Source organism: Oryza glaberrima, chromosome 4 (assembly GCF_000147395.1).
Source record: "Oryza glaberrima chromosome 4, OglaRS2, whole genome shotgun sequence".
NCBI classification, from domain to species: Eukaryota; Viridiplantae; Streptophyta; class Magnoliopsida; order Poales; family Poaceae; genus Oryza; species Oryza glaberrima.
In genome coordinates this window covers 21971260-21989094 of record NC_068329.1, presented here as the reverse complement: position 1 = coordinate 21989094, position 17835 = coordinate 21971260, and the positions used below count along the sequence as shown (strand labels likewise).

General features: G+C 39.3%; 2 protein-coding genes across 2 annotated transcripts; one reads left to right on the top strand and one right to left on the bottom strand.

The window, feature by feature from the left end:
- Positions 1 to 1353: 1353 nt before the first annotated feature.
- On the bottom strand, positions 1354 to 7441 carry LOC127770550 (gamma-tubulin complex component 2). Its single transcript, XM_052296310.1, has 21 exons — positions 7260 to 7441; positions 7098 to 7162; positions 6927 to 7005; positions 6130 to 6264; positions 5910 to 6041; positions 5517 to 5600; positions 5334 to 5432; positions 4987 to 5078; positions 4718 to 4790; positions 4442 to 4594; positions 4230 to 4349; positions 4091 to 4144; positions 3799 to 3882; positions 3565 to 3639; positions 3342 to 3485; positions 3141 to 3266; positions 2947 to 3054; positions 2810 to 2872; positions 2656 to 2730; positions 1968 to 2161; positions 1354 to 1877 (listed from the first exon to the last, which is right to left on the bottom strand). The coding sequence occupies exons 1-21, from the start codon at positions 7326 to 7328 to the stop codon at positions 1751 to 1753; spliced, it is 2151 nt and encodes a 716-aa protein (XP_052152270.1). The 5' UTR covers positions 7329 to 7441; the 3' UTR covers positions 1354 to 1750.
- Positions 7442 to 10056: 2615 nt separating this feature from the next.
- Positions 10057 to 16902, top strand: LOC127770699 (sister chromatid cohesion protein PDS5 homolog C-like). The gene is made up of 14 exons (XM_052296512.1): positions 10057 to 10305; positions 10526 to 10729; positions 10865 to 11046; positions 11843 to 11993; positions 12076 to 12267; positions 13050 to 13100; positions 13178 to 13912; positions 14336 to 14437; positions 14536 to 14618; positions 15018 to 15069; positions 15189 to 15257; positions 15328 to 15362; positions 15893 to 15964; positions 16047 to 16902. Exons 1-14 carry the CDS (start codon positions 10198 to 10200, stop codon positions 16549 to 16551), a joined length of 2541 nt encoding a protein of 846 aa, XP_052152472.1. The 5' UTR covers positions 10057 to 10197; the 3' UTR covers positions 16552 to 16902.
- Positions 16903 to 17835: the final 933 nt, after the last annotated feature.

The window sequence follows — 17835 nt, the reverse complement described above, 5'->3', positions numbered from 1 at the left end:
TATTTTTCTCTAAAAAAATCTATACAAAAGTTGCTTTAAAAATTATTATAATATATTTTTTAAGTTTTTAAACTAATACTTAATTAAATATATGCTAATGAGTTGTACTCTTTTTTACATGCACATAAGATTTGTTCCCAACATCATCTTCCGAGCACAGCCTCATGTAGGATTGAGTAAAAGTTAAATGAGGATAGGCTAATTGGTGATGGAGCCAGAAACTGTACTCAAATGGTACAAAGGTATTTTTTGGATGGAGTATACTTTAGGATAAGAAGTAGTTATATTTTGGGCTGAGTAGTATTTAAGTAACGTTAGAGTCGAGTGAGACAGAGATACTAATATAGCAGAGTATAGATATTAACCCAGAATAAGGTTATTGATCGCTGAGACTTGAAGAAAATCGCATCTTATTTGAGTTTGGATTGGTTAATAAGCATAATAGCATATGATATGTGCGTTGTATATGTACCGCGAATTTTACACGGGTATTTCAAGACTTGAACTAGTGCAGCTTGGACCACGAATTGACATTACAAAAAAGGGCAGCATTCACCAAACACATTGAACTTTTTTTTTATGCCCTTGCCATTTGTTATGCTTTGTATGGGGAGTGAATTAGGCAAATTGCCACTAGTCCGGATCCAGTGCGGGTGATACGGAGATGGACCCGACGTTTATCCGGTGGACGAGTCCGCGGCGTTAGGTAGCAAGGCAGCTTTCGTTGCAGCCTGACCGCATCATTGGTCGGTCGCTCGGTCCGTCGGTACACGCAGCACGTTCCCGTGAATCCCGTTCCGGCCCAACACGTCGCAGGCCGCACGATAGTGGGCACCCCATGCAGGCTTGTAGTAGCTGCGAATCCGTTTCAGCTTAAGGGCGCATTTGATTTGTAGTTGTAGGAAAAGCGTAGGAAATTTGAAGGATTTTAATCCTATGGAAAAATTTCCTATGAAACCCTTTGAAACAAAGGATTGAATACTATACTATCCTTTAAAATTCCTATGGAATGGGTAATCCTATAGAAATTTTGGAAGAAAGTTAGCAAGAGGTCCAACCTCTTGGAAAAATTCCTTTGAGTCTATATCTCTCATCCGATTCCTGCGTTTTTTCTGTGGTCCAATCAAACGGTCATTTCTATGTTTTTCCTGTATTTTTCAATCCTCTATTTTACACCTGCATTCCTGTCAGAATCCTGCGTTTTTCCTATTCTTTAGATTTTTCATTCCTACGATTCAAAGGGGCCCTAAACCGTACGGCCCGCACGTGGCTGGAAAACAAGGGAAATAATGTACTACTGCAAATCATATGTACGTACTAAATATCAGACGCCCATTTTAAATTCAACGATAGTTATTTCCACTACATATTTTATATTTTCCAAGGAAACAACGGCCCAAGACAAATTGTTAGTGGTGTCACTAATTCATCACATCTAGTTCAAGTTACATTGGTGGCAGCGGTACCACAGGGCAGTTTCTCTTCGTAGGAGTTCAATCATAATCTTCAAACAGAACAAAGTAGAAACGCCTAAACTACCCACGGCCCAACACCACCAAGAGAACTAACACTACATAAATCCTACAGTACTATCTATCTTGCTGAAGCATACCATGCATATTTCATCAATATTCAATACATTCACAAGAACACCGCCTTGACGGGGATGAGGAATTCCACACTGCTGGATGACATACACACATGCAAACTTAGCAATCGTCTGAAGTCCGCGGAACATGGCGCGCAGCAATCATTGATCAACTCCCACACCAAGAATGCACTGCCCAAGATGAGTCAAGTATGGTTCTGCCTGTGAACTGTTACTCAGCGTAGGAATAAGACTTTGAAGCTCTGAATTGAATTCTGCCTCGAATTTCCTGCAGCAAACAGTCCAAGATTGTATCATATGATGTTCAATTGATACAAAATTAACATTGTGTGAAAAAGACTGAATATGTGAATCATACAAGATTGACTCTGACATTACAACATTTTCCGATGCCAATTTCAGTTGCTGGCCTCTGTTTTTGGTTTCTTTTATTTTTGATCTTGGCATTCTAGATTTTGATGTATTTTCAGGCTTAGCAACATCAATGGATGGTATCAATAGCTGGATGGAAGTCGCATACTGGAGACACAGAGCTTTCAGCTTCTCGATTTTCTGCACATGACAAATATACTAATAATAAGAATAAAATAAACATTGAATCTTCTACAGTATTTCAGTGTAAAACAAACTACCATGTATTTTTGAAACAGAGGGCTAAGGGTAAAACTGCTAGTCACCGGGTGATATAATTCACACAAATCAAGCTAAGGATACACAGTGTGGTAAAGACAGTGACTTTCTTCTTTAACAGTAAAGAGACAAGTTGCCATTGTTATCTTGCAGTCAGATGACCCGATCACTGACCTGCCTAGTTCCTAACTTTCCATTACTGGAATGCCAGTATCGCAAGAAATCTAATTCTGAACTCAATCAGTGATTACTTTCAGCTTTCACAAGAAAGCAACAAGTTTTAAAAGGAACAAGAGGAGGTAAAGTTGTTGCAACACTGGTAATTCTTTTCTCTCCAAAAAGAGCTCAGATAATAGGAAAATATAACGTACAGCAGCGACAAACACTTCTGTATATAAAAGAGCAAGAAGACGAACCACAAGGAGTTCAGGCAACAACAATAAGCATTCTTTTAGACACTTCTGCAGGAAGAAATCATGAATCTGTATGACCTGCAAACAACATCAACAGCAATGGTAATGTACCCCTTTCGCAATACATCTTTCTTCATCATAAGAACGTTGTTAAAACCTCATCTATGCTCCTTGCAGTTTGAAGCCGATCATGCATCAAATGCCAATTTGGTTCAAGAACCTGATGACCCAAAAGAATGCTTTAGCAATTTTTCACCTTTGGTAACAGTTAGTATGGTGATATGGATGCTTTACCTCAAAGGTTAGATAATGTAAAAGGCTGTTTACAAACTTGAGCATGCTGCGGCAAAGAATTGATGACCGTAGGACCGGTGTTCCTAGGATTTTGACAGAACGGAAACCCTGGTTGAGAGTTCTACATCAGTCAACGAGTAAACACAAAACAATTAAGCTGATATAATGGGGGTGAAGAAAAGGTTCATTCATACTTGTTGAATTTGCCATGCTGTACACAATTGTCGACTAACATGCTTGCAGTGGAACAACAGCCGAAAAATCAACTGGTATTTTGTCAAAGCTTTTCTTGAAATTACTAGAGATAGTGGCCATTGAACCTGAAATATATAGTTGGCATATCATTTCTCTGTCAGAAGGTAGAACAACGAATAAAAAATATCAGAAGATAGAACCTTGTAGCTCAGGCAGAAAGTTTCCAAGCCAGTCACACTTAACGGCATGGGATGGTCAACATCAGCTGCCACAAGCTTGTCTGAAGGATATGCACAATCCAAGTCTTTCAGGGTGCTCAATTTCTTAAGGAGGGAACTTCTTTCCTGTTAAAAAATAGACAAAGAAATATTATTGATTAACAAAACACAATACGGTTTGACGAGACATAGATGATATATTTACCACACAGCAAGTCAAGTCTTCATGACTTGGATCTGAAGCAGCTGCTGTACTTCGCAACGCGATGTCAACAAGAGACTGCAAACATAGAATGGCAATTCATTCAAAAGAACATATAACGAAGAAGGAATAACATATCACTGGAGAAGGATCAGCTTAGACCAGAGCAGTCAAAAATCAGTTTCCGCCATGAGACTATAGCAAGAAACAGACAGACAATACTGCACAACAGGATACCTGAAGTTTTTCAACAGATATTTCTTCTGGTTTCTTTGTAAGCTCCTCTCGGGCAATATCCATAAAGTGAACCAGAAAATCACCCTGCAAAACAAAGAAAGCAAATTGGAGAACTAATACAAGGAAAATAAATATGGATGTGTTTAAACTCAAGTTGACAACATGACATGCATTGTCACAATCAATATCATTGTATTAATAGAATATACCCAGCGAGTGTGGATTTTAAAGAGTACTGATGTGGAGTAATAATACATAATAGAGTAAATGTTCTCCACAATTTTCTCCATACTTGGTCAAGAAGTAGATATCGCTTGAGGGATCGCAGTTTCCCAATGAGATCATACTACACGGTAAATAAAACAAAATTAGAATCCAGACCACAGAAGAAAATGAAATCTAATAGTGCATTTGCTATGAACAATTGTAACCTTATCTTTCATTAGAGTCAAGAGTTCACCACTTGCAAAGTCATACGCAGATTTGATGCATTCAAGATATTGGTGGTTTGAACCAAAGCCCATCAGCTTAGAACTCTCTGACAAGGGAACCTAAGCATAGTATGTAAGACAAGTGTGTTCTTATAACACACACATATAAAATAGCATCTAGTGATGCAACCACAGAAAATAATCATGCATACCTGGACAGTGTACTCACATTCTCTCATAACATTAAGATATTTTCCAGTTGTCAGTATTGTGGCGGCAACATTGGTAAGGAAACTAGGGATGCCATCTTTTAGACTGTATCTTTGCTGCCAATATTTAGCATCATAATCTTGAGTAAGGCTCTCCTATCAAAATCAAAGAAAGCCTCTGATTATCTTAAGAATATAACAAACCCAGTATTCTAGTCTTATGAAAATGCAGAGAACGATGGAATTTAAGTAGGCCAGAAATTCTAAGTCATTCGGCACCTTCTGCAAGGATTTGTTTTCAGCAATGAAGAATTCACCGTAAGGATCATCTATAACGCCCTCATAGACCCACCTAAAATGAAGCCCATTAGAAGCTGAAATTATCAAAATACAGCAGACAAGCTAATTAAGTTTTTAATCTAAACAAGTCTTAAGTCTTAACACTACAATCCAATTAAGAACTGGCAATTACAAAATGCTTGTTAACTTCAACACAAAATGTAAGAACCGATAAGTAGCTAAGACAATAAGATATGAACATGATGAACCTTTCTAACATCCTAAGATACGCTGCACTTGCACACTCTGTCATCTTCTCCAGTAATGATCGAACAGCACTATCGCCAGCCATTGCCTTTGCCTATGTTGAAAGGAGTACAGCAATTTAATACATGGATGAAAGAGCTAATCATGTGGACCAGAATGAAAAGGCAACAAAAAACTGAATGTTGAGAAATCGGCTATGTTAAAGAAATATGTTATGCCGATAAGAAAACCAGTCTGTTCAGCTTGGATTGCAGGAGCCTACTGAAAACGATATTCATACCCACCAGATTCTCGTACTTGGAGAAAGAGAGATGCAAAAGAAAAAAAATGTATCTCAGAGGTGAAATACCTGACTTTGAAGTAGATTAAGTGTAGCAGAACCACTGGTGTTATTGGAGATAGCTTTCTCGACTAGAACAGCAAGTGCGTTCAATGAACTCATCATCCTCTGCCAAAAAGCACATCAGGACTTGCTGTGCTTAAAATGATAATCAAATCAGGATAAATAATTAATGCAGTAAATAAAACTCACCTGACAAAAGAACCACAATCCTTGAACTGACAGTCTCCCAAGACGGAACTGGTGCTCCAGTTGAGCAACCATTGCCTGATAATCCTGATAAACAAATAAAACACTTAACTTCGTGCCAAATACACATATGAGGACCAATACTGGAAAACATAGGCCTTCTTTTAATTTAAGGATAATGTAATAAGATTACTCTCTACCAATACAATTTATGCAAATGTTTCCATGTCAGAATAAACAACTGAACACTTGAACTCATGATTCAGGCATTACTGTTTTTACTCTATAATATGAAATTGTTAGTATATTCGTTTTTGCCGCCTTTTCCAAACATAAGAAAGCTTGTAGTCAAGGCAAATTAATTAAAATATTCCTGGCTCGAAAGAGGGAGTTTACCAAGAGGAATGCCCTCAATGCTGCAGCTAGAGCATGGTTGACCAGGCCACTCTTGAAATGTGATCTGGACTCCACAAAATGGTATACCAAGACAAAATCCTCACATAAGGGAAAAATTCGACGAGTTAATTCCTGCAAAAACCCAAAGAGTTAAGTACCAAATGCATCTTCCTTTTTGGAGGCAATTCATGATCCAGTTGTTGTACTCTTCAGGCCTTACCTGGAGTGCAAGGTCCATTGAAGAATCAATCTGGAAGACAACATACCCCTCCTTTCCCCGTACTCTCTTAATCGAAATGTATCGTCCCTCAATACCCACAAGAGCTGATAACAAATCATCAATGACCAAAAGCTCCTGCAAATCAATAACAGATAGGTTGGAGTTACACTTTTCAGTTGTTTGTGAAAGCTAAATTACTTCAGATAATTTTAAAGATGTGCAAAATGAAGATATTACAATATTGAGCCTCATAGAATAGCTGCTTAAAGCAACATAGTGAAAATGCAGCTATTTTGTGACATTGTTACAAAAAATATGTTGTACTTAGCACGGCATGTCAGTATGTCATGAACACCACCGACCAACAAACTCTGAGAATCACTCAAATTCAAACAGAAGATTCGAGTTATGTAACAAAATATTTTATTATCTGAAACTATATCTACTCACACTACATTGACCACATGAACCAAAATATCAAAAGAAAATTCTAACCTAGCACCGTTACATAATATTGTTTTCTGAATTCAAGGAAGTAGGCAGTCCAAAAAATCAAAATACAGTGTTCAATAACATTCCTAGCTCCAATCCAGACTCTGGTTAACAACAATTTACAGTTCATGCACATGTAGAGAGAAAAAAAAAACACGACGAATTCTTCCAATTAACCCGAACCATTGAGCTCGAAGTAGAAGCGCGGAACCGGAACCTAAACCCTAGCATCGGTCCATTAAAAAAGTAGTCGCTCGAAGCCAATTAAGCCAGCTAAACAACCTAAAAGTACAAGCTACCGGTACCTGCACTGAGACGGCGTACGATCCGATGACACTCTCAGCGCCGCCGCCGCCGCCGCCGCCGCCGCCGCCGCCGCCGCGGCTGCAGATTCAAACGAACTCCGGGGCATCAGAAAAACCACGAGGCGAGCACCAAAAAAAAAAAATCGCGCGAAATTTTAACCGGCGAATCACCTGAAGGAGTCGAGGGAGTAAGGCTTGGATCCGGCCCCCTGCGCCGCCGCAGCCACCTTGGCCTCCTGCGAGAGAGAGAGCGCGAGGGTGGATGAGGCGGAGGCGGCAATGGGGGCAGCCGAGACAGGGGAGGAGGAGGAGGAGGAGAGAAGGGAGGCGTACCTGATGGAAGCGGCCGGTGAGGTACGGCCGCTCCAGGTTCCAGCGAGGGGTCGCCGGCGCGGGATCCATCTCGAGGAGTCGGTGGAGAAGTGTGGGAGAAGGGTGGTGTGGTGGCTGGTAGGTATGATAGCCGTATAGCCGCGACGAGGAAAGGCGGAAGCCGGAGGAACGGAGCGACCGAACCAACAGGTAAATCGTACAGGCCGCCCGTAGGCCTCGAGGTGGAAAATTTGAACGCTTGGGACGGCAATGGCCGAAGCTTTGTGTTGGGCACTTTTGTGGATTCCTTCTCTATTTTTTTTTCCAAAAAATGCAATCACAAATTGTAAGATGGGAAATGGTTTTTATACATTTTTAAGAACAAAAATGCTTTTACATTTATGAGAAATCCCTTAGCTACATGTTCACACTCTCCTGTAACCCTTGCACCCTTTCTATTTCTTTCTTCAGTGCTCATATAAACATTGTCTTTTGTAATATTACTTTTTCCCTAATTATTGTGCATTATTTCAGTAAGATAAGATATAAATGTGGTAAGCTATCTAGATTAGTCTAGTCTAGCTACTTGCTTGACTTAAAATCTCAATGAGTCATATGCCCTAATTATTTCATAAAGTTTGCTTTATTTCTGTAGGGAGTGCTCGTATATACCGTGATCTTCGTACTTTGTTTGCGCTCCTTAGATTGGCATGACTTGGCTTACATTGTTCTTTTCATATGGTACTTGATCAGGATAGTTTGCTATTTTATCTTTTGCTTTCGGCATTAATAAAGTTATAGTTCAAAGTATCGCTAATAGACTTGGTCTACTCTAGTCACTTCATATATCCGATATATCCCCCCTCCCCCCCCGGGGGGGGGGGGGTCTCTAAGGGCGGTTTGCCAAGAAACCATAGCTCCACGGTTAGCTTGGGCGATGAATCAATCCATTGAATGAAAATGCACTTTTGTCGGATGATGCATACTGACTAGGAGTCATAGTCATCCCCATATAATGTGCTGTTAATAATAGCTAAAGGAATAAGGAAGAGTTTGATATTCTCTCATCCTCTAGGTCGTTTTGTCCCAATAATTTGTTCCCCTGTGCAAAAGGATGTGCCATATGTTCCCTGAATCAATCTATATTGTTTATCACTTCAATGCATTGTTCCTTGAAAAAAATGGATTCTACGCTTACAGGTGAATATAGTTGTAGATTACTACACAGGTGGGGACAATATTTGGCATATCCTAAACTACCCAATCAAATCATGATTAAATCTGATCCATTGGGTAACGAAGAAGAAATTCCTCTGTGATTTCCACATCCATCGTATTAATTAATTGTTCATGCTGGGTTATCTTTCTAGTCATCCTTCTTCCACGTTTTTCCTCATCTTTCTCGCCATGTTCCTCTTTTCCCCTTGTTGGTCACCAACAACGTGTTTGCCACTTTTGCCAACATCGTCAGATCAAATATAGCGCTGATGACTTAGCTCAAGCACCACATGCCATCCAGAAGATTGGGACCGGCCTCATGTAATTTTCTTCGATATATCATGCCATTTTTCCAAACAAAGGATTGAGTTAGCGATATCTGATATTTTAATCAAAGGTTTATTATAGTAGACTACACAATTATCACGGTATATGCTATATCATCTGATTGTCTTTTTATGTGTTTCTTAAGTTCAAATCTTAGATCTAATAGAGAAAGCACATGTTAAGTAGATAAGTGTAGGGGTACTCGAGAAAGCATGGGTGTAGATTTCTTTTTTTTTAAAATTCAAAATGTTTACTGATTATTTTGTATAATAAACCTAGTATTTGTTTGGGCTCCATGTTATGCAAGAAACCGCATCGCAACAATTTTTTATACTACGCTGTTATTTGTTCCTCTGTAACGCAACATCAACAAACTGATTTTCACATGCCATGTTATTCAGTTGTTTTTATATTCACAAATGTATTCCTCTCTCTTTTCTCTTATATCTTTTCTCTAAGTTACCCGTGGTCTAAATCTACCACATATGAACATATTATGTGCTATACGATATGAGCGGCTCTGTAAAAAGTCACTTCGCCTGGTTGTCCAGATATGTTTGTATGTGACAAATACAATACCCATCTAGCTAGAAATACCCGACTTATGTCAAATAAATTTGATCAGACAGAGTAATAGATTTCATAGTATATGATTATACACCTTATATAGAGACCAGAGTCATTTTATATATCTCACACATCTCCCACCACATGTATTGGATGTCTTAATAACCCTCAAATAACTTTATTTAAAGATCATAGATCGTTCCTCAGATCGACCCAGCTTTTTTAAGAGCCAAGATAACAGGGACCCTCAAAACAACTTTAACAATCAAATCATCTCTCAATTTCTGCACTTTCAAATATGGAACCTCAATGCCGCAAAACATTTTTAGCTTTTTCCAAACGACGTAAAATTTTATTAGTAGGCTGGTAGGAAAGCTAACGATATGCACACTAATATTTTTTTTTCACAAACACTGTTGTGTTATACTGTGCCATTGTGGTTGAATCTTGTTTTTTTATAACTCAGTTAACGCAATCAATCGGTTGACGGGCCTTTCGATTTTGGCCCAAAGGCCCAACCCAAACCCCAGCGAGAGTCGTCGAGATGACATCCGAACGAATAGCTGCGAGAGGGGAGGAGGGAAAAGGGGAGGAAAAAAAAAAAAGTTTGGGATCCCAAAAACTTGAGAGGGGAAAATCTGGTTCTCAAATCTCAACACTCTCCATCTCTATCGCATCTCCCACCCCCCACTACCGCTGCTCTCGCCCTCTCCTCCCCCTCCCCCTCCCCCTCCAGTCCCCTCGCGAAACCCTAACTGCCTCCCCCTCCTCCTCCTCCTCCTCCTCCTCGGGGTAGATCTTCGCGCGGGCTCTCCCGCTGGGGCGGCACCGCGCGCGCCCCGCCGTGATGGCGTCGGACGGCGCGCAGATGGAGGTGGAGCGGCGGCTTCGCGACATCGGCGCCCGCTTCACCTCGCTCCCGGACGCCGACGACGAGCTGCTCAGATTAATCGAGGTGAGCGCCCCTGACCCTGCTTTTTTTTTTTCTTCTTATTATTTTCTCTCGCGTTGTTCGTTTCTAGGTTGCCGTGGAGATTGGAGCCTGGCATGATAGGATGTACTGGTTGTTATATTGATGTGAAGTTTAATCCTCGCTGTTTGGATTTGTATAAATAGAATGTTTTATTTATTTATTAATTGGGTAGAAACTTAGAACTGCTCATTCGTTTATGCAGGAGGCAGAAACCTGGTTGGCCAGGGTTGACCAGTCGCCGCCGGAGAGCATGCACAAGGCTCTCCGGCCAACAATGAGTGCTCTGATTAAGAAGGAGTTACTGGATCACAGTGTCCCTGACATAAAGCTTGCTGTTGCCTCCTGTTTAACGGAGGTTACCAGGATCACTGCCCCGGAGGCCCCCTATGACGATGATGTCATGAAGGTAAATGTCTTCTTGTCGTCATGGAATTGTTGTGCTTGCTTGTAGTGACCCTTGTCACTGGCTCTGCTGCAAGATTTATCGCTACGGAATTGTTGTGCCTGCTCACACTGACCATTGTCACTTGCTTTGTTGCAGGATGTATTTACCAGAGTTGTTGAGGCCTTTGAGAAGTTGGATGATATGGAAAGCCCCTCCTATGCAAGGAGGGTTGCGATGCTTGAAACCGTTGCGAAGGTCCGGAGCTGTGTCTTGATGCTAGATCTTGACTGCGACGATCTGATACGGGACATGTTTCACCACTTCTTCAGAACCATATCGTGCGTAACTTCTTTTGCTGGTTCATTTCGTATTTTCTTCACCTTGAGAATGCCGATTCTTTCGGGTTCTTAAATTGACTAGGGATATGTTGTGGTTCTGGTATTGACTTGCAAGATGCCTGATTAATATTATGCTGCTAATTTGGCATGATTATGTACATGGAGAAGAAGTTAGAACTGCATTTGCAATTACACTCACCAGTTAAGATTACTTTAAGGGGAAACATCATGTATTAGTATTACTATGGTTTGTCGATATCATTGGGCGTTGTTGCGTTTGATTTTTTACTTGAAGCACCAAATTGACCGCAGCTATCAGTTCTGATTGCAAATCTTTGGGGAATAACATTTTTTACATGCATATCGATGCTAAATTTTACATACCGAGGAGTTGCCATATCCCATTCCCCAGTTTTTCATTGTTAGCTTATGTTCATCATTTATTTTAAAACCGACAAGCGGTTGTTCCCTGCGTAAAATATAATGGCACAATCTGCCATGAAGTAATTTTAATCCTTTGTTGTCCTCTGTCTGTTTGTCTAGAACCTGCTAATTTCTGCTTTTCTCTTATCACATAATAATGTGCAAAAGCATGCATGATGATTTGTTCCAACAAGTTTACACAGTTCACAATTTGCTTTGACGTGAAAACTCATAAAGTCACAATAGTTCCTATGTGTTTTCCTGTGTATATTTGCTTTATGTCTATGTTCATGGTTCTGCCCTGCGTATGTTCTGTTAATTTTCTTAAGTCTTCTTTATCCTATAATTCATTACTTTGTTATATTTATTTCAGCAATACTCATCAAGAGAATGTCATCACCTCGATGGAAACTGTGATGAAGTTTGTAATTGATGAGAGCGAAGATGTCCAGCAAGATATGCCATCCTGCCTGCTTCAAGATCTAGCATCTTACCTTCTGAAGAACCTTAAAAAGGAAGAAAAAGTAATTCGAATTCACTTACATCTTTCATATTAAAATTAATAGATCTTATCATCTTCACTAAAATTTCAAATTTGCTCTGTAGGAAACTCTTCCAGCATCTTTTGAACTTGCAGAGAAGGTAATTAATAAGTGTTATGAGAAGTTAAAGCCAGTGTTTACTCCTTTACTTCGGGGCACTCCCTTGGATGAGTACAGCGAAGTTGTTACATCATTGTTCGAAGATGCTTTAGATGCTGGAGTAGCCGACAATTCTGATGCCCCTGGAAAGGATACGGTCAGTCAAACTACTAACAAATTTCCTTTTTGAATATTAATTAAGGTTTGCTCACCATAGAGTTAGTGCATTTTGTGGCATTCTCAATGTATTTTCAGATGTGTTCAAACGGGCAAAGACTGCTCATGTTCTTTTTATTAGAGGTGGTCAACCTTTAACACATATTTTTAGTCTTACACATTGAGTTCAACTATTTGCTACTGGAAATGGTTAGATCTGTCACTCTATAGAGGTATAATATGGTTTATGCTATATAGCCACCACTGGGACTTGGGAGAGGAACACGAGACATAGAAATGTTTTGACAGGCATTTCTTTGTATGATCAACTGTATTTTAATTTAAATATCATGCTGTATATAAACTATTTTGACAGGCAATTCTATGGCATTCTTTCTGGAATAAAATGTATGTTAAATTTAAAATGTCACGTTGCCCATCAGGGAATAACTAGAATTTGGACACTGGAATGCTGTCTTAGCGGTTGAAAGTTATATTGACTGAAAAAGTATCAACTGTGAAATATCAAGCAGTGGTCTTGGGATTAATTTTGTTTTTTTGGTGTTATTCAAAGATATGCTTGATTGTATGTTAGTATATTTTTTGGTTTCTGGTAGAGTCAATAGAATGGTCCATGATCTGGTGTTATCAACTGTGTGATCTGTAAAAGTTTGTAGTGTAAATTCTCTCAATCTGATATGATATCATACCAGCCAATGTTCTTCTTCTGATATACTAATTAGTTTATTTCAGCCAAGCTGACTATGAAAGCTTGTGATGCAGGTGGCTGATGGGAAATTATCTCATAAGATTGTTTCAGATGAGTCAGCTCAGGTATGTTGCTACTGACATTCAATCTGAAGTTCTTGAAAGTGAGATAGATATCACAATGAACATATTTTATTCCTTAGGAATCTTCAAAATTAGAGCAAGATGCCAATTGTCCTGGAAAAGACGGTACTCCTCCAAACAATACTTCCACTTCGGCGGTTAGCAATGGTTGTGCTTTAATAGACAGGGTCAAGTCTCCAAGTGGACCATCCTCTTCTGATAAGAAGGCTGAACTGCCTTCTGATGACAATCAGGCAAAAGACACTGATGATTTGATATCCGGTGCTAAAGAAATACCAGAACCAATCACCACAGAGCCTGAAAAGCCATCTGATCACAATTTAAAGAAAAGCCATAAACTTGATACTTCCACTGATTCTGAAGTGGTTGATCATTCTAAGGCTGTTAACAACAACGAGGATATTTTAGTCTCTAGGGAGTTATCCCCAGAGACTGATGATGGGGATAATAAGCTGCCACCAGAGACTGGGAATAGAGCTGCTGATGACAAATCGAAACATGTTGATAACACACCTGCTGGCAAGGGAAAGCGGGGCCGGCCTCCTGCATCAAAGTCGCATGAGAAGAAGAATGTTGGAAAAGGCAAAGTATCAGGTTTAGAGTCTAAAAAAGCTGACGCAGTTAGTGATTCTGGTGGAAGGGCTACAAGGCGACTAGCTAAAGATGATGATATCAAGTCTTCATTCAAAAAGACTGGTGAAGGGGAATCTTCGAAGAAGAAGCAGAAGGAAAATTTGAAACAGCAGGAAGATACTCCACCCGATGAAGACACTGATGAGGATCTCAGTTTAAAGGTAGTTTCTTTGTCAACAGTAGATGATTTGAGGTTTTGCTTTGCACATAGGTCGTGCATAAGTATATCACTAGCAGAAGGTTGGATTTCTGTTTTACATATTCATAGTTTTATATCTGTCTGACTCCATGTTCTAAGGTTTCCTGGTAGGAGTGTTATTTAGAAATAGTGGAACCTCAAAACATTTTATGCTTTCCAAAACTATAACATGTTGGGTCGATGGCTCTCATATTTTTAAACTTCTCTGCCTTTCATCCTTTTAACTTCCTGATTGGCTTGGCAACCTGCCACCAACTATTTTGTATCTACGGCGAAATTCATAGAGCTTTATTTGCATTTGGTGTAAATCTGATGGGTTTGTGTTGAAATGTTTGTGCATGCGATGATGATGATCGATCACAATGACTGTTTTATCATAACGCAGGATATCGTATCTCCCAAGTCTTCGGCCAAAACAGGTAAAAACAAAGGCCAGGCAGGTGACAGTGGGGGCTCAAAAAGGAAACGTGCACAGGAAGCTGAAGAGGTATATGCATACTTGATTCTTATTGCTGTTAGTGAATAGTCTTGTTGCAAGCTGATTTCTGTTTCAGTTGTTCAAATCTTTTTCTTTGCTTTCATCAGACTCCCCAGCCCAAGAAGAACAAAATTCTTAAAGGAAATCTTGTTGGCTCAAGAATCAAAGTGTGGTGGCCTGATGACAGAAAGTAAGTTCTATAACCATCATTTATGTTTCTCAAATGTAGGAGTTTGTTAAGATTGTGTTTGTAGGCTAACTAGTACCCATTGCTTCATTGGTTATGATGATATTTTCATATGTATGAACATTATTTTCTAAATAAATTTCTTGATCTAGATTGACATGGCATATTCTTTTGCAGACGACGCTTCAGTTGCATTATTCATTACTTTGATATGATGTTTCTAAATATGTACCTTTTCTTTAATAATATATGCAGTACAATTATTCATTCTAGATTGAGTTACACACCTATATTTTATCTATCCTGGTCTCCTCACTCTTTTTTGCTACGATATGTGATTTCTTACATGAGTTTTACTGGTGTGTTGTTTGGCTTGTTCTGAATCTGTTTCTTGCTCTGCAGGTTCTATAAAGGTGTTGTTGAGTCATTTGATGTTGCTTCAAAAAAGCACAAGGTGTGCATTGGGAAATGAGCTCTGACTTATGCCTTTTTGCTGTCCAAATCACTACAAATGCTAGATTTTTTTTTGAGCTCAGTTTCATCTTTGGATACCTTCATTTTTTTGGCACCCAGGTTGTTTATGATGATGGCGATGTTGAACGCCTACACCTTAAGAATGAAAAATGGGAATTCATTGATGAGGTATGTCCATGCAGTTTGACGCCATTATCTATCCTTTCTAGCCACTTTCTGATTCATCTGCTACCTGCAGGGGCGAGACAACAATCCTGACGCATCATCTGATATGTATGTAAATAAATATTCTACTTTGCATCATCGATATCCTCTTAAAGTTTTGGTGACTTTCTTAGTTACATCAGCACTAAAATCTTTTATATGATTCGGATTGTCATTCCTATAAACCTGCAATCTCCTTATCTTGAATCTTTGATATGGGGGTTCAAGATGCTTGGAATGCTTCTTGAATGGGTTAACGGAGACAAAATAAGTTGCTCTAGCATGAATGACCTTGATTTTCTGAGCTTTGAGTTGTGGTTGATTGGATTATTCCCAGCATCCATTATCTTCAGTTTATGTTTCTACCATATAGATTATAAGATTTACTGTGTTTCTGTTTGTATTGTAACTTTACTATTTATGATCAGGAGTTCCAACTGTAATCACATAATTTATTTGTTCATTTTGCTGCGACATGCATACTGCTGGCAGATGTTACCTAATGCTCCAGTTTCGTTCATCATCAGCTATTATCCTTTATAATATGGTTTTGTTTTCTTTCTTTTTATATATTTGAGTTCTTTGATCATTTTTACCAGGCCGCGCGGCAGAAGGGGTAGAGTTAGCTTGGGTGAGCAAACAAAGGAAGGAAAAATAGAAACACCCAGCAGGTTCTTTTCATATGGATGTGCCATATTGATCCAGCCTACATGCAACACCTTAACTGAAACTGTTGTCTTGTTTTGTATGCAGTGGGAAACATCGTGGCACTGATGTCGCTGATCCTCCCAAGAAAAGAGGACGCCCTAAAGGTGTGCGCTCCAGCAATAGTTCACAAAATGATGACAGTCCTTTGAAGGGGAAAAGTGCAGAAAACGATGATGAAGATATATCCAAGACACCTAGAAGTGGCAGTGCCCTCAAGAATGAAGGTGGAAGATCATCTCGATCCACTGGCAAGACAAAGGATGGCCTGCTAAAGGGAAGCAACAAGGATGAGACTGGTAACACTAAAAGCGCAAGCAAATCAAAAAATGATGGTGGCAGCAAACACAAGGATTCAAAAGATGAAGCTAAATCCAGCGGATCAAATCCAAAAGGTGCAAGCACTCCCAAAGCTGCTGATGGATCCAAGACAAATGGTCTTTCGACCAAAAGAAAGCAAAAGGAGAAAGAAGGCGAGTCATCTGAAGAGGAAGAGCATGTGTCTGCTAAAATTTCTACTGGAAAGAAGCGCAGAAGGAAGGCTCATAACTAATTTGCTCTGGCCTTGTGCAGTTCTTCCAAGGGGTACTTATGAGACATGCAGTCTGAAGGTTTTTGGCATGAGCAGCCTAGCAATTTATATGGCTTCCATCCCTTGGCTGGTTGCCTGCCAAGTCTTGCCCTAATCGACCGTCACGAAACAGCTGGTAGTTGTAGCAGTTGCAGTGGTAGTTGTAATGTAGGTGTTACTTTTGTTCCTTGTGGTCAGCTGTGAGCCTCTAGCAAATATGGTTTCATGCTTGCTGTCGTTCAACCCTTATTAGATTGTATTTTCTGCTGGAGCTATTTGAGACGTCAATTTTGCAGCAAGCATGAATGGAGAGAAATGTCGTAGTTCATATCATCATCCTTTGCCTTTCTGCATTGTTGCACAAATCATTCCTCTCGATCGATTTCATGTTTTTGCGGTCTGAACCAATGTCACCCTATTTCTCTCATTTTTTTTTCTCTGTTTAGATATCCTCTTATCCGTTTATATATCCTCTTAATTTTTCTTCTGTTTAGGTACCAACCATAAGTTGTACTCCCTCTGTTTTAAAAAATACCTCTCCGGACTGATAAAACCTTTTTATAAGGATATAGTCTTTAAAAAACAATATTGGCGAAAATTTTTATTATAATATAATATAAAATATAAATAAATATATGATTTTGTTGAAGCAATTTTTAAGATCAATCTATACATATGACCACCATACTTTTAAAATACTAAATATTTTAGACATTATTTATAGTTAAAATTTTTAAATTTTGATAATAGTCTTGTTCAAAAGGAAAGTTTTATCAACTCAATCTAGGACGGATTAGACATTTTTCACTATAACCAATCTAGACAAATCTAATCTTATATATTTCCACTAATAGGGATTTGGACAAATCCAATCTTAGGTTATATATTTGGAAAGGAATATTTTAGTCTCGGTGCATTTATTACATTGAGTTCGGCTCTGTTTGGTTGGTAGCCATTGAATGCTTTAGCATCACAGCACAGTGATTTTTGAGGTGGGGAGAAGGTCCGCCACAGGTCTGTGGAGACCTGTGGCAAGCTATGTTGTGGCGTGGCAATGTTTGGTTGTGATCCAAACAGAGCCTTATTACTTGCAAGTCGCACCTGGTTTCTAATACGCTGTTTTGTAACGCTAAATCTCTCTTTACATGTTTTGCAGTTCCTAGTTCCTGCTTGCTGAAAATTTTAGTTTCTGTTGAGATGCTCCCATGTTATAATACACAGCACTACAAGTTGATTTGATCTACTTTTTGGCCTTCCAGGGATGCT